The sequence below is a fragment of the Bombina bombina genome, chromosome 5 (assembly GCF_027579735.1).
Source record: "Bombina bombina isolate aBomBom1 chromosome 5, aBomBom1.pri, whole genome shotgun sequence".
Lineage (NCBI taxonomy): Eukaryota > Metazoa > Chordata > Amphibia > Anura > Bombinatoridae > Bombina > Bombina bombina.
Window position 1 is genome coordinate 1011713955 of NC_069503.1, and position 16220 is coordinate 1011730174.

The window sequence follows — 16220 nt, forward strand, 5'->3', positions numbered from 1 at the left end:
TTCAATATTCTTTGGTCTTGGCCAATTTACCACTGCTTCTATTTTTGCTGGGTCTGTGGCCACACCTTCTGCAGAAACTATATGTCTGACATAAGTCACTGAGCTTCTTGCAAATTTGCATTTGCATTAACTGATAACTTCAGACCTTCAGCTTGCAATCGATCTAACACCCTCAGCAACCGATTTTCATGTTCTTCAGGGGTTCTTCCAAAAATTATTATATCATCCAGATAAACAAAGCACTCTCTTGGACTAAGGTCCCCAAGGGTCTTTTCCATTAATCTCTGGAAAGTTGCTGGGGCCCCGGTAATCCCTTGTGGCATACAGGTAAACTGGTAGAAACCCAAAGGGCAGATGAATGCTGTTTTCTCTTGGTCTTCTTTTTTCATGGGAACTTGATAATATCCAGAGCGGAGATCCAATACACTAAACCATTTGCTACCAGATAGAGCATTCAGTAGATCTTCTATTCGGGGTAGTGTATACTGGTCAGGAATTGTTCGTTTATTTAAAGTTCGATAGTCTATACACAATCGCACAGAGCCATTCTTTTTCCTCACCACTACAATGGGAGAAGCATAGGGACTTCTAGATTCTTTGATAATGCCAGTATCTTCCATTTCTTGCAAGATGTTTCTCACATCCTCCACATCTCGTGGTGATATACGTCGAGACCTCTCACGAAAGGGAGCAGAGTCCGTCAATCTTATGGTGTGTTGTGCACTCCTGCAACACCCTACATCCATGTCTTTAGTTGAGAAGACTCCTCTTCTGGTTTTTAGAGCTTTAAGCAATCAATCTTTTCATTCAAATGGTAAACTTGAGTCTTCAAAATCAAACTCCAAGGTCGTAAAGTCAAAGGCTGGGGGCCCCAGTAATGGAACTGCCCAGTCAGTGATTCTTGAGCTAATTTGTGACATTCGTGTCTTAGGGCAGGCTCCAATTCAGCCATCTGATTAATGGATACATTTCCTACCTCTTGCAAGTAGGATCTAAACAGGTTTCGAACCATACTAGTGTTGGTTCCCAGGAGAATGGAGAAACTTGATTGTTTAGGGGTAGGGCACAACAGAGCCTCCACATCCATGGAGCAAGTCTTTCCAGTGTTTAGTTGTGGGATGACAATATGCACTCTGACTACTCCTTCTACTGTACAGGCTTGTGAACCTAGCCCCCATAAACTGACATCTTTAGCTGTGGCAATAGGTAAGTGACGTAGGTGAGCATCATAAAATGATCTGAAGATAATGGTCACCTGGGATCCAGTGTCTAGCAATGCAGAAGCTGGGATGCCCTCAACCATAAGTGATACCAGTGGCTTGGGTCCAACTCTGATACTTGCAGCTGTTTCCAGGCTCTTAATGTGAAACTTCTTCCAATGAGTCCACTTTTTTTTTCTAGAAACTTTTCTTTTGGGTAAGGTATTTGTGACAAAGGTTTCAACCTGAAGAACATCTTCTTTATGTCTACAATGGGATGCTATATGCCCAAGCCCATTACATCTAAAACACCTGAGAGGTTTGTCATGTTTATTATCCTGGGTAGTTGAATTGATTGATTCACAATTTCTGGGTTGAGGTTCTTTTTTCTCTTTTGTACTTTTGATTTTCTGGGAACTGTCCTGAGCAGAGGATTTCTCAGGAGCTCTTATCCGTGAACGAGTAAGATGAGTCTTCTTTATAGTCCTTACTTCCTTCATTACTTCAGCAAAAGATAGAACCTTTTAAATACATAAAAGATTCTCCGAGGTGGCTGCACAGAAGTCTCCAGGTAGTGTTCCTCTAAGGAGCTGTTTGCACTGGTATTTGTCAATTTCAGATGCGGGAATGATCCCTTTCTCCACTAATGTTCCTACTATGAGTTCTACTCTCACAACATAGGCTGACAGTTTTTCACCTTTTACTTGAATTGTATTTGCATATCGTTCTCTCAACTCAAACTCATCTTCTTCCTCTGCATATGCAGTCATTATAATTTGAAGGAGCTCTGATGCAGAAGCTTGAGGATGGATAATTTGATGGTGCCTTACCAGGTCTAAGGCCGGACCTTTTAAACCTTCTATGAGCATTTGTCGTTTCACATCCTCAGAACAAGCCCATTCTCTAAGAAGCTGCAAAGTAGTGTCTCTCCAGGATTTGAAGCACTCTTCTCCAACAGGAGTAGGGTCAATCCCAGAGAAAATCTTCAAACTCTTGTAATTGTGAATGTGTTGAGCTTGGGTCAGTTCCACCGCTAATTGTTTAAGTACATTTGTTATGGGAGAAGAAATCTCTTGCTTAGGATAATCATTCTTTAGTCTCCTTTCACTTACTATAGAACTGCCTTCAGAATCATTTACATTTAAATCATCTTCAGACTCACTGTCACTATTTTGAAATATCAGGTCAGAATCATCACCCTCCTTGTGGTCAGAATCTCCTTCTGGGGGGGGCGTGTCCTAGCCGTGGCTGTGTTCGGACGTACTTCACAGCAGCTCTGCTTAGAGTCTAAAAGTTATAATCTATTTCTGCAATACCTAAGAAATATTTACATTACTTTCTTCTACCCATCCTTTAAAGCATGGATCTGAAATAAAAGGATATTATTTATACTCATTTTCAAGACTCTATATATTCAAGAATGCAGACGACGGCCTAGATTTTTTCTTCTATCATCATCCCCCCCCCCGGCTAGAAAGCTAGCCGGGTAGCGTGGCCTAATTTTGTTCACTTTATCAACACTCTGGAGGAACATTTGTGTGACTGGAGGGTGAGCTGTATTTACATTAAGAGCCGAGAAGCGCGAGATCTCTTTTGCCCAAGATGGAGGCTGAAGCTGAAACTCTACTAGCAATGATCGCTAGCAAGATGGAGTACCACCATACCTCCCTCGTGGCGGTCCTGAAAGCTGAGAGAGCTATGGTTGGAGAAGAGGATATGGATTACAGCCCGGATCTGAGGTCAGTCTTACTGCAGGAGACTGCGGGATCCTATAGTGGAGCGCCTGTCAATAGCCTCGATGAGGATCACAGTCTGGAGGGGCCGTGTGGGGACATTGGAGACTATCCCTTAGGCTGTGTACAGCCGGACTCTGGGCCTTGCGCGCTCGTGAGCTGCAGCCTAACTTTGATCAGTACCGATCCTGCGCCAAAACCCCTCGAGATGCGGCCGGTTGAGAGGGGATCGCAACTGGGCTGTGGCGTGGGGTGCTGTGTGGCTCCTGTTTGGAAAATTGCAGGCGCTTGGCCCGTGAGTAGTAGGTTAATGAGCCTGGGGGACTTTTCTCAAACAACAGGACATTGCTATATGGTTGGTCAGCAATCCGGGAGCAGGTTTGCATGGAATAAATATTCTCTCCCTTTTCATCACCTAGCTATGGGGATCGGATAGATTATGGGATGCCTGCAGTGATCTAGTGACATACTTCCAGTGGATGGGGGATAAATTCATATTATTCAGTATACTATAGACGATGGACAATTATTCCCATATTACAGTCTACAATGATAACACTACAGTTTGATGGTTTGGACTGTGTGATATGCTTTTTTCACTTTAGGTTTTCAGTACCTATTGAGACCTATGTACTCATCCTGCTGGTTGAAAATATACTCAGGGTTCCCCATTATGTGATTTTTCCACTAGTTCTATATAGGAAAATTAATTTAGCTTCTGCTGCTGCGGCTTTATGTTCTGATTACTGTTACTGGAGATTTCCAACATAAATAATAATAAAAGGTTATAATTCTAGATCGGGGACACTCAGATCCCCTGACATCCTGATAGCACATAGGGATTAGAGGTTGCTGACCATACACAATTCTGGGCCAAACATATAATCCTTGGGGTACTCTCATCACAGCTTACACAAAACATTTGGAAATAATTCAAAAGTTTTCTCAATATCACTAATACATTATTGTGATCTAGGTGCTCACCCCTAGAACTAAGTTATTTTAAAAGTTAACTCCAGATTATAATTGGCAATCTACCTTCTTTCATTGTGTTTACTATATATACTTATGCTAAGGGCTAGCAACCCAATATTCACCCAATTTAGGTGAACTCTCTAGCGGTATTAACCCGCTGTTTGTTTTTACTGTTACAAGATACACCCACACACACATAGCTATTAAATTGTAATACCTCTCATAAATAAGTTTGGTGTGGCTTATAAAGGTCAGATATACATTATCACTATAATAGGCAGCAATGCATACTAAAGAGGTATAGGTATTACGTTACTTTATAAATTAAAAAGAGGTATCAATGTATTGTCGTTAGATGGCACAGTCTGAATTTTTGTTAGAGACTATGTGGTTTACTATACTGTATAAGATTTTATGTGTTATTTTTAGTTATATCGGCTGAGTAAATTTTTTCTTTGTCTCTCAGTGGAAAATATGTATTACACTAACATGCTTAGGTTGATTGCTGGGACCCTTCCAGATTTGAATTTTACAAATATGTTAACACAAGGTACAAGTTGTTTTATTGCACCACAAAGCTTGATTTATTTCTGGTGATAATGGGGATTTCTTTATTTTATAAGTTTCTACATGTTACCCACAGGTATGTCAACTAGGTAAATCTTTCCCCTGTGCTCCGGTAGAAAATATGTAAAATCCTAGCATGTTATTTGTTGGATATTATGATTTTTCCAAATCTGCATTTCACAACTATGATGATGTAAATGTTTGATGTTTTCTCACATACCTCAATAAAAAACTTTGATTTAAAAAAAAAAAAAAGAATCTCCTTCTGGATATACTATCAGGCACCCTTTATGGTCTGCTCCAGGTATAGGGATTCTAGTTGTTCATTTTCTGGATTTATATCCTGGTCCCCCTGATCAAGGGTCACACCATGAGTTCCTGTTTTCTTAGCCTGAACTATGGCAGGGTTTACCAACCCAGGGATCAGTTTTAGGGCATCTATAAACTTCCTACGGCAGAGTCCAATAGGGGTTTGCACAGCCACAACCTTCTGGGGAGGAACCCTCATTATTTTAGCCCACTCTCTAACATCTCTGGGTGATGGAACAGGGGTCTTGCTTAAACACTTCTTACAGTCCCAGTTCATCTCAGCAGTGCCTTCATCTGTAACCCCTTCCTTATCTATCTTTGGTGAGAATGATACAGGTTGGACGGTCACCTTTGACGCTGTGGCTTCACAGGAATGACCTAAGTCTCCGCTGGAGTAGGGAGTCTGGGACATCTTGATTAATGTAACATACAGTGCCTCCACTCAGTGATAACAATTCTCAGGGAACCCACAACACTGAGACAATGAGTTCCCCACAACATGCAATAATAAACAGAAGCAGATAATAAAGTAACACAGAATATATTTAAATGCAAATAGAACAACATATAAATAACATAACAGTCCCACACTTTGCAGGGTACCCTTTTTCCCAAAATACACTGCTAAGTAAAGTCCCTTGTGGTGGTGCACGTTCGGGCCCTTAGTAAGTTTCAGATATCTGTTTAGTATGAGGGATAACTGTAACTGTTCCACTACCTGAAACCTCCTGTAGAATGTTCTAGAAAAGGTCTGGCTGCTTTCTCTGCTGCTTGCTTTTCCACTTAAGTGCTGACAGTCTGAAATGACAGCTCACTCTAGTCCTACTGTAGCTGCTTCTTACTGTGACATCAGGCTGAGTGTTCACAGCATGCAGGGTCCTGGATGCTTTATTTCCACTTAAGTGCTGACAGTCTGAAATGACAGCTCACTCTAGTCCCAATGCAGCTGCTTCTTACTGTGACATCAGGCTGAGTGTTCACAGCATGCAGGGTCCTGGATGCAGCCTTTATCATCCCAGGCAGAATCACACACACATCTTTCAGCAGCCCTGAACAGCTCTGACTAAACTCTCCTCACAGGAAGTCTCTGAAAAACTGCCAGCTTCTGATTGGCTCTCACTACCATGTGATGCAGGGTTGAGCAAAGGGCAAAGTGCAAAGTGCAGTTAATCCCTGCAGCAAAATGACAAAGGGCTACACTAAGTATGCTTAGTATTGTAAGCATGAGCAGACTAAATGGGAGCGCGCATTGTGTTACAATATATAGAGACATACTGTCACAATTTGATTGACGGTACTGCTCTGTAATGTAAGAGAAGAAAAAAACTCTCTGGCTTCCTTTGTGACCGGGAGAGCCCTGAGATGATATGTGAATTTTTTTAATTTTTTTTTTTTTTTGCAGTGTTTTTAGGCTAACAACTAGGCAGTATATCCTAATTATTTTAAAAACTGAAGTTTTATTGTGAATACTTTTGATTGTTTCCGGTCCATTTGAAATATTACAATTTCAGCGGCAGGTGGTTGCATGTTCAGAAAGGGTTTACTACTTTTAGAATTATTTTTATTTACTATCTAGAAAGGACTGTTTGAGCTAAAATTAAACAGTTAAACTTTTGTTGAGTCATAAAAATTTAACCAGCAAAGAGACCTAGTTGCCAAAAGTGCAGGTTAAACCATAGACAAAAAAGACAAATAAAGCTTTTAGTGCTACACAGTATATAACATTTGAATTGAATGACATCAAACCAAATGCTCTGAATGGCACTTCCAGGACTCTAAAGATTCAATACCTAAATGCTGTTAAATAAAAATAAATATAATTGTGTCTTTTATAAACAGATTTAAATATAACATTGGAAAAATATGAGTGTAAAATGAATGCTTTCATGTACAGTTTATTTTCTGTTCTCCGGGGTTCAACAGCAATACATCAATACAAATACAAAACAGCAATACATTAGCCCCAGCCAGTTTCTTACCCATGCTCAGTAAATAAGTTTTGCTGAAAAAATCATGTGATATTAGAACTTAAGTTGTATAAAGGTAGCTCCCTTATCTCACTGAAGGCAATGGCTACACTGAGAATTTCTAAGTGCTTATTTAACAAGAAAACAATTATTTTGCTTTTTTTATGTTTACTTTGATTTCACTTTTTTTTTACTAAATGAGCACTGTTTCACATCCCTTTAAATGGACATTAAAGTATTTTTTTATTTTTGCATCAAAAAATTATTTACTGCATTCTTAAAGCTCTGTATAAAAAAATAACTCCAAGTTGTCATATTTTTTATTTACACATATATGCATTGCTTTGCATTTTCGGTACACACCCCCTTGGATAGCCTTGGGAATGTTTATGTTACCTCCTTTGCTGTTGCCAATTAGGGACAGATATAAATGTGTTCCTGCACATATCAAGTAATCACTGTGTAGCATGTAGAACAGTCAGGCTTCTGAATTTTACAGAATGCACTCCAGTCTCTGGAAATATAAATCAGGATAAGTAGGCAAAATAAATAAGGAAAGTGAATTGCAAATAATTAAACATTATGGGACAAATTACAAGTGGTGGGCTAAAGCCAATTTCGCTGGACCACGCTACCACTGCGAGCGACTTTGATATTACAAGTCCATGGTACAGCACGCTAACCTGAGAAGGGCTTGCTCGAGTGCAGTTTATACTTTCAATTGATATTGCAACCATGCTAATTTGCACTGGTATTACAAGTTGAAAATTATAGTTTGCACTTAAGCAAAAGCTTAAAGGGACACTGAACCCAATTTTTTTCTTTTGTGATTCAGATAGAGCATGCAATTTTAAGCAACTTCCTAATTTACGCCTATTATCAATTTGTCCTCGTTCTCTTGCTTTCTGTCATTAAAAAATAAGTCAGCTAAGCTATTTTTGGGTTCAGAACCATGGAAAGCACTTGTTTATTGGTCGGTGAATGCATCCACCAATCAGTAAGAACAACACAGGTTGTTCCCCAAAAATGGGCCGGCATCTAAACTTACATTCTTGCATTTCAAATAAAGATACCAAGAGAATGAAGACAATTTGATTATAGGAGTCAATGAGAAAGTTTATTAATATTGTATGCTCTATCTGAATGGCCAAAGACAAATTATGTGTTCAGTGTCCCTTTAAACTGTGTTAGAATATTTAACGTCACTTTAGTCCTGAAGTAAAGTGTAAGGTTTAAAAAAAAGTTGCACAAAACACATCCAATAAACATTAAAATAAAGTATTACACACATATAAACACTTTTTATGTAAATATTAATATAATTAAAATAATTAAAAGGGGTATGGTATGATGACTATAAAGGGTTCCAGTGTATAAATATGTCTAAATATGTCTATGTATGTGTATATAAAGTGCCCTCCACTATATTTGGCACCCTTGGTAAATATAAGCAAAGTAGGCTGTGAAAATGTGTCTTTTAACCTTTTGATCTTTTGTTAAAAAAATACACAAAAATAATATGCTCTCATGGATATCAAACAATTACAAACACAACACAGGTTTATCCAAAAAATAAAAATCTTTGTTAAATATGTGTGCCACAATTATTGGCACCCTTTTAGTCAATACTGTGTGCTACCTCCCTTTGCCAAGATAACAGCTCTGAGTGTTCTCCTATAATGCCTTATGAGGTTAGAGAATATATGGCAAGGGATCTGAGACCATTTCTCCATACAGATTCTCTCCAGATCCTTAAAATTTTGAGGTCAATTCTGGTGGACTCTCCTCTTCAGTTCCCCCCACAGGATTTCTATTGGGTTCAAGTCAGGGGACTGGGATGACCATGATTTTGTGGTCAGTAAACCATTTTTGTGTTGATTTTGATGTATTTTATGAATCATTGTCCTGCTGGAAGATCCAACCATGGCCCATTTTAAGCTTTCTGGTAGAGACAGTCATGTGTTCATTTAATATCTGTTAATATTTGATAGAATCCATGATGCCAGTAGTGTCTGGCAAACTGAAGATGCTTGAGTTTGTTTTTGTATTAGAGTAGAGGCATTTTCTTGAAACCCTTCCAAACAATTTGTGGTGATGTAGGTGACATCAGATTGTAGTTTTGAAGACTGTTTGACCCCAAAATGCAACTAACTTCTGCAATTCTACCAGCTGTGATCCTTGGAGATATTTTGGCCACTTGAACCATCCTCTTCACACTGTGTTGAGACAATATAGACACACATCCTCTTCCAGGTTTATTCATAACATTTCCAGTGGACTGGAACTTCTTAACTATTGCCCTGATGATGGAAATGGACATTTTCAATGCTTTTGCTATTTTCTTATAGCCATTTCCAATTTTGTAAAGCTCAACAACCTTTTTCCGCACATCACAGCTATATTTCTTGGTCTTACCTATTGTGATGATTGACTAAGGGATTTTGGCCTAGGTGTTACCTCATATTTATAACCTTGTGAAACAGGAAGTCATGGTTGAACAATTTCCTGTTCCTAGTCACACAGGTGTACTAAAAATGTTAAATACCAATGGGAATATACTTCAAATATATTTTCTCAAATGAATTCATAGGGATGCCAATAATTGTGCCACACACAAACACACACACACACACACATATATATATATATATATATATATATATATATATATATATATTTGTTATTATTATTAATCTGTGTTGTGTTTGGGTTTTTTATATGATCTAATAATGGTATGAAAGATACCAAAATGGGCCTAGATCAATATCTTGGGTTGCCTTCTTAAAATAAATATATATATATATAGTTTTAACAGGTAAATAAATAAAAAAATAAGGCTCTATTTCTGTTTAAATGGACAAAATGCTAAAAATTCTCCTGTTCTTTGGGCAAGTTTTTCTCTGAAATTCCCCAGTACTAAATGGGTTAAATATATACTTAATAAATAGTAGCAGTTACACAAAGTATTTGAAAAGATCTGCATATAAAATCAATATTTCATACATTTTAAACAAAAATTTGCATTGTTTTGCATCCCAGAGACAAACACGTTTAAAAGCATATTAAGCATGTTTATCTTACCATCTTTGCTTTAGCCTATTAGAGACAAATATGAAAAAGATCTGGCACTAACCAGCCAATTGTTGGGAGTTAAATTGCAGGAAAGTAATAAATGAAAGTATATTGCAATGTTTTTTCTTAATTACACATAAAGAAACATTTTATAAAGGGATTAGGTTATAAGCTTTAAATACGTCTCAAATAATAATTAAGTCTCTTTGTCAAACAAACCAAATCTCTGTATATACCTGGCACTGATATTATTAAAAATAGCAAATGTATGTTTCCCTAAGCTGATTCAGAGTGCTTAAAATAGTTTTGGATCTCTATTGTAGTGTATTGAGTAACACAACATTATAATCAGGTACATTATAATTATGCTGTATTTTCTGTAAATGATTGTTTGGGGTGCTGCTGCATAGACACATAACTAGCAAATTGCACATTGGTCAGCATACATATACTTCACAAAGTGCATTAATCCTCTAATGTGACTATTAAACTATTAAAGAATCTACATTTAATAATTAGCAAGGAAGCACATAACAAAAAGATATAGAAAGTATTCATTATCATGTAATATTTAAATAATTAGCCCACAAATAAAATTATATATATATATATATATATATATATATATATATATATATATATATATATATATATATATATATATATATATAAATATATATATAACTAATAGGCTTTGGGGATAATGGAAACTCTTATTTTGCAGTACACGGATGTCTTTTTCTCTCAGCTGTGATAAAAGACTGATACAAATTAGATTGACTTCAAAGAAACCAATTATTATTAGCTTTCAAAGAAATAAAACAGAGCAGTCATTTTTATGGTTAAATCAATTAAGTCTGACGTTTCTTTATCTTAAAATCTTAAAACACAGATAGTACAGATGGCTTTTAATATATTTCTGCAAATAAAATATAAAAGCATGCTTAGCTTTTATTTCTTAACTTTAAGCTAATAAAGAAGTGCGATTTTTGTTAATTGGACAAAAGAATAAGGGGCCTGTTTACTGTTTTCTAATAACAGCTTGGCAGATCTGTAACATAATGAAATAAGTAGTTTAAATTTGGCTATTTATTTGTTGTTTATCAGAAGAAAATTATTTGCTAAAAGTACAAAGAAGACTAACATAAAATTAAGCTTTTATATGAGCAATTAATGGACATATAAAAGTAGTTATGTATAACATTAATTGTTATTTAAAGGTACATGAAAGTCAATCCTCTGATAGAGCATGCAATTTTATGAGACTTTTTTACTTTATTTGTATTATCAAATACACTTTGTTCTCCTTTACCCTTTATTTAAAAGCATACCTAGATATGCTCAGGAGCAACATTGCTGGCGCTACATAATGATTGATGGCTATACACATAAGCCTCTTGTCATTGGCTCACTGGGTGTGTTCAGCTAGCTACCAGTAATGCATTACTGCTCTGTAGCTGAATTCAACAATATGTTTAACCCATATGCAGTTATATGCAATCTAAGTGCAATAACAAAATGATATTAATTATTAAACAGTAGAGCATTTATACACTTTATCCCATTAATAATATAAAGTTAATATATCAAAAACTTATAGTATCATTTGAGACATTCCTCTCCCAAAATAGTTTGGCACAATAGATGATAGATAGACAGATAGATAAACAGATTGATAGATAAACAGATAGATAGACAGACAGATAGAAAGATAGATAGATGATAGATAGATAGATAGATGATAGATAGATAGATAGATAGATAGATATATGATAGATAGATAGATAGATAGATGTTGAATATGATTTATAAGTGTATTTTTATTTTTTTTATTTTGTTCTACATCATGCAAGTTTGGTTAATGTTAAGACCAAATGCATATATTCTTAAAGCAATATTTTGGGTATTTTAAAATAGATTTAACATATTATTATTAGATATTTATTTTATTTTTGTTTTCTGAATGAAATGCACGATAGAGCAAAATGACAAAAAAATAATTATCTTCTAATTTTTAATTAGTTATTTTATTTAAAAAAATATATATTTTTTTATGTTTTGCAGTTGCTTTATGTTAACTGTGCAACTCTAAAAATATTTCAATTGCTAAATTTAGATAAACGAAAGAAAAATAAAAAATTAACTATGCACAGGGCCTGCACTATACTAAAATTGACACAAAAAATATATATGTTATTGTATTGTTAGTATGTGAGTAGCTTATTGTAGGGTTTTTGTTTTCCAAACTAAAATATTGTTATCTGAAAGAAAATTTGCTGCTGAAAGAAAATAATATATGATTTGTATTGGTAAATCTTTAAAAAGGACTTTTATATAGAAAGTGATCACATTGTAATATGAACATAATAGAAATATAGCATAAAGTGTTAACTATTTATAGTAAAGAAACTGTTACGAGGAAGCGGAAAAGGGGTTTATCGTGGCTATTTGCGCGTATCGGGTGTAGTGCTCAGGTGTAGTTGAAAGTAAATGCGATCGCTTGAATGCAATTGAAGTTAACGCGTCAGGATAGCGCATCGGGTTTGCGAGCAAGAAGGGTCTTAGGTTTTTCCCAAATTTTTTTCTCCATTGACTTCTATGTGGGAATATGTTAATGCGTCCATGATATTCTAAGTTTGGCATTTTACACGCATTGTGTGAAAACTTTTTACTTTCAACTTGTAATACAAGCACTGCCCAACGCCTGCAAAAAGCTTACTTCTAGGGGAGTTAGCATGCAATCGTTAAATACCACTACTCTTGTAATCTGGCCCTTGATATATACACATACACATAATATAAAAATAGAAGTATGCCATTTGTGTGTCATTTTAAGTAGTTTACATTTCTATTGGACTAAATTGATTTTTTACTACAAATAAACAATGAATATGATTTATTTTATTTTTAAATTATGTAGTTAATCCAAACACTTGATATACTGTACCGTTATAACATCTCATGGTATTAGAGTTTCTTATTAAGCTATTATGCAATACATTTCAAATCCCTGCACAGCCCAGCTGGAATCTTTTTCACTTTTTTATCACTTCACTTTCAAAAGGTCATATTAATTTCAACATTTTCAACTACTTGACAAGAGATTAAAATATTTTTCTCCTAAGATTTTTTTTTTCTTGTTAAAAAAAAAAAGTTAAAATATTTTATTTTTTTCTCTTAGTAAATCATGCAATTTTAAAGAATTATCATGGGTTAAAAAAAGAAAACTTTATTGTTACCATGATTTAACTGATTTACGTTGAAATATCATATTTCCTATTCTTGCAGGAGATTTTTTAGTTTTAATGAGGACACTCACACATCATTAAAATTGTTCTAGTTTGACATTTACAGGGGACCTTTTCGCACATTTTTTTTCTCAAGTAAGAGAACATTGACAATGATGTAAAATAAAAGTAGAATATTAAGACAGAATCCAAAGATTTCTGTCATGAGAAAAATGCTAGCGGTAACTCACTGATTAGGGAATTCATTAATAGTTTCACCATCATCATTTTTCTTTAGCAAAGCCGTTTATCTTCCTAAGCACTGTAGAATCAGATACACAGTGACAAATAACTGTTCAGCAATGCAAAAGCAAATGACTATCCGAGAAAAAGAAAAACTAAAGAAATCTATGAGAAGTTATTTTCAATAAGCATTCTGAGTTTCAGTATGTCACATAGCCATGCAATTGGAAATACAATCATTGTTTGTTTTAAAAAAAAAATGTGTCGAACAAAATGATAAACTGGATCACTGCACCAGGGGTGGCTGACGTGTGGGGCCAAGAGGGTTTAACTGGCCCAGGCAGCACTGGACAGCTCCTGTCTCCTTTTATGGGGGGAGCTGCAGGCTGCAAAATGATCACATCATGCACAAGGGGCTCCTGTCCTATGTCTCCATGTTGAAGTCCCAGACTCCCAGCAGAATGACTGCATCATGAATGTCACCCATAGAGCTAGTCTGGGTGACATTCAAGGTGGGTCAAGAACATCACTTCCCAAACTTCCTTTCCACTTATTGTGCAATTGTGCATAAGCATTGGTTGAATGCAGACAGTGTTAGTAAGGGAGTGGCCAGGCTAGTGGGTTCATATGATAATCAGTAATGTTTTAATAGGGGGACATCATTTCATTCTCCGACCCAGGCAGCTCAATATTGTTTGCCGGCCCTTTTTGGCAGTGGTCTTGTATTCAGAGCCGGATCACGACATTGTGATGCATGGGTCCAAGAATACAATGACGCCCCCCAATTGTAACATTACTGATTAACATATCAACCTACTAGCCTGGCCACTGACCTTAGTAAGCCTGCCTACCTGCATGCAACCAATGCTTATGCACAATAGGGGCATAAGTGCGAAGGAAGTTAGGGGACTGATTCTGTGTCTTTGTGCATGATGAGGTTATGCTGCTGGGAGTCTGCAAATTCATACATGGAGACAGAAGACAGGAGTGGTCTGGGTCTTACAGTGACTGACTCAGTCAATGAAGTACTGCCCCTTGTCAAGTGCTGCCTGGGTCCATTGGACCCACTTGGTCCCATAGTTGAACTGGTCATACTTGTATTATAAGATGTAGATTTCTTAGGTACTTTTTTTTTTTTAAGTTTTAAACAAGCTTTATTAAGTTTAGCAAGATATACAAACAATGGCAAACAGTGTACATTGAATAATCAAACAAAGTGCAGGAGTCCCGCCCACAGCACTAGGCAGTGAGCACCACTCCAACAATGTTAGCAAGTAAAGTTTTGTACAGTTTATCCAGAGAGAAAGTATTGTGAGTATATTAGTCCAACAGATTTATAATTTTCTTGCTTTCTTCTTTTTGAGAACAGTGCGGAAGTCTTGAGCTTGTATCCACAAGCAACGAGCTTGTGGTTTTAAGTTACTATAGTCAGTAAGAACATAAACTTAGGGAATTGACATCAGATATTAAGGCAAAGTTATACAAATCTATTTTCAGCACGCTTGATTCATGCTGCTGAATATGACCCCAGGTCTGACATCTTACTTGGACAGAGAGGTATAAAGAGAGTTGAGGGTAGAACAAGAAGAGTCAGATTAGAGAAGGAGAGGGAGAGAGAAGGAGAAGAGAGAAAAAAAAAAAAAAGAAGGAAGGGGGGGGGGGTGGAGGAAGGGGTACAGGGGATAGGTAAAGGAGACCACCCAGGGGAGAGTTTCTGAATGGCGTTTCAAAGCCAAGTGACTGGTAGTTATAGCCGTTTGCCCTCCCAGGCTAGAGTCATCCTCTCATGTGTGGCAAGCCTCCCAGTTTTAAGAAAGTGAAATCGCTCCAGCCTAAGGAGATCCCCCACCTTATGTCTCCACTCCTGTATAGTTGGGATCTGAGGGCTCTTCCAGTGTGCAGGGATGAGTCCTTTCACGCCACCCAACATTATACTTAGGTACTTTTATTTAATTATGTTAAATGGTATATCAATACATTTTCCATTACAAATGTATACCAATATTATAATAAATACACTTTTGTTTTTATTGGAGGGCTTGCTGAGAATATATATATATATATATATATATAATGAAAGAAAATATATACAGTATATCTATCATTTTTCTACTCCAAAATCCCATGAGCCTCTCCTATGAAAATTGCTTTTCAATGTGTCTATCTGCATGTCAGTGATTCTACAAGTGACTTCCCGTATTAATGCTCTGTTATTGCTAGCCTTGATAAACAATAACCTGGTGTTTCAAAGTTCTGTTCTGTTGATTCCAAGTTTCTGACGTGGTCTTTTCTTGACTATGTGCTTGCCAAGTCCTGTCCTGCAGTTCCCCAGGCTGCTTACCCAGCTCATTCCTGAATATGGACTTGCCAAATCCAGTTCTGCAGTTCTGAAGTTGCTGACCTTGTCCGTTACCAGCTACAAGTTTGTGAAGCCCTATCCTGCAATTTTTGTTGGTGACCCAGTTTATTTAATTCTGTAAGTTTGATAAGCTACACTCTGGGGTATATCAAGTGTCTGACCCAGTCAATTAGTGACATGTTATGCCAGGTCCTGTAACCTATTTAATCTATTTTCTGTGCTGATTTGGACAATTCCTGACTTCATTTAGTGCTTATCATTTTCTCAAACCATTGCTACATTCTCTGACTTTTGTCTGCTCCTTTATTTGTTCTTGCTTCAGCTATTTAACAACAGCCCCACCAGATATACTCTAATCTACTCTTACATAAGGTTTCAATTCAAAAGCTAAAAAAAGTTGTAAAACACCTAACACATTGAGTGTTTCAAAAGACATCTTATTTAATTTCCATAATAATATGAAGCTTTTAAAACATTTTATTGATGCACCACATTGGAACCTACATTATATATATTGGGGATCCTTTGAACACCCACTGACTGAGTAGAACTAACCACAATCCCTTCAC

The 16220-nt window shown here is 36.4% G+C and overlaps 1 protein-coding gene across 1 annotated transcript in view; it reads left to right on the plus strand.

Moving 5' to 3' along the window:
- Nucleotides 1–2801: 2801 nt before the first annotated feature.
- Nucleotides 2802–16220, plus strand: part of LOC128661695 (uncharacterized) — a gene marked incomplete at its 3' end in the record, with an annotated part of 79424 nt that continues 66005 nt past the window's right edge. Inside the window, 2 exon segments of the mRNA XM_053715920.1 lie at nucleotides 2802–3086; nucleotides 15617–15768. Of these exon segments, the coding sequence (XP_053571895.1) occupies nucleotides 2802–3086; nucleotides 15617–15768 (437 nt within the window).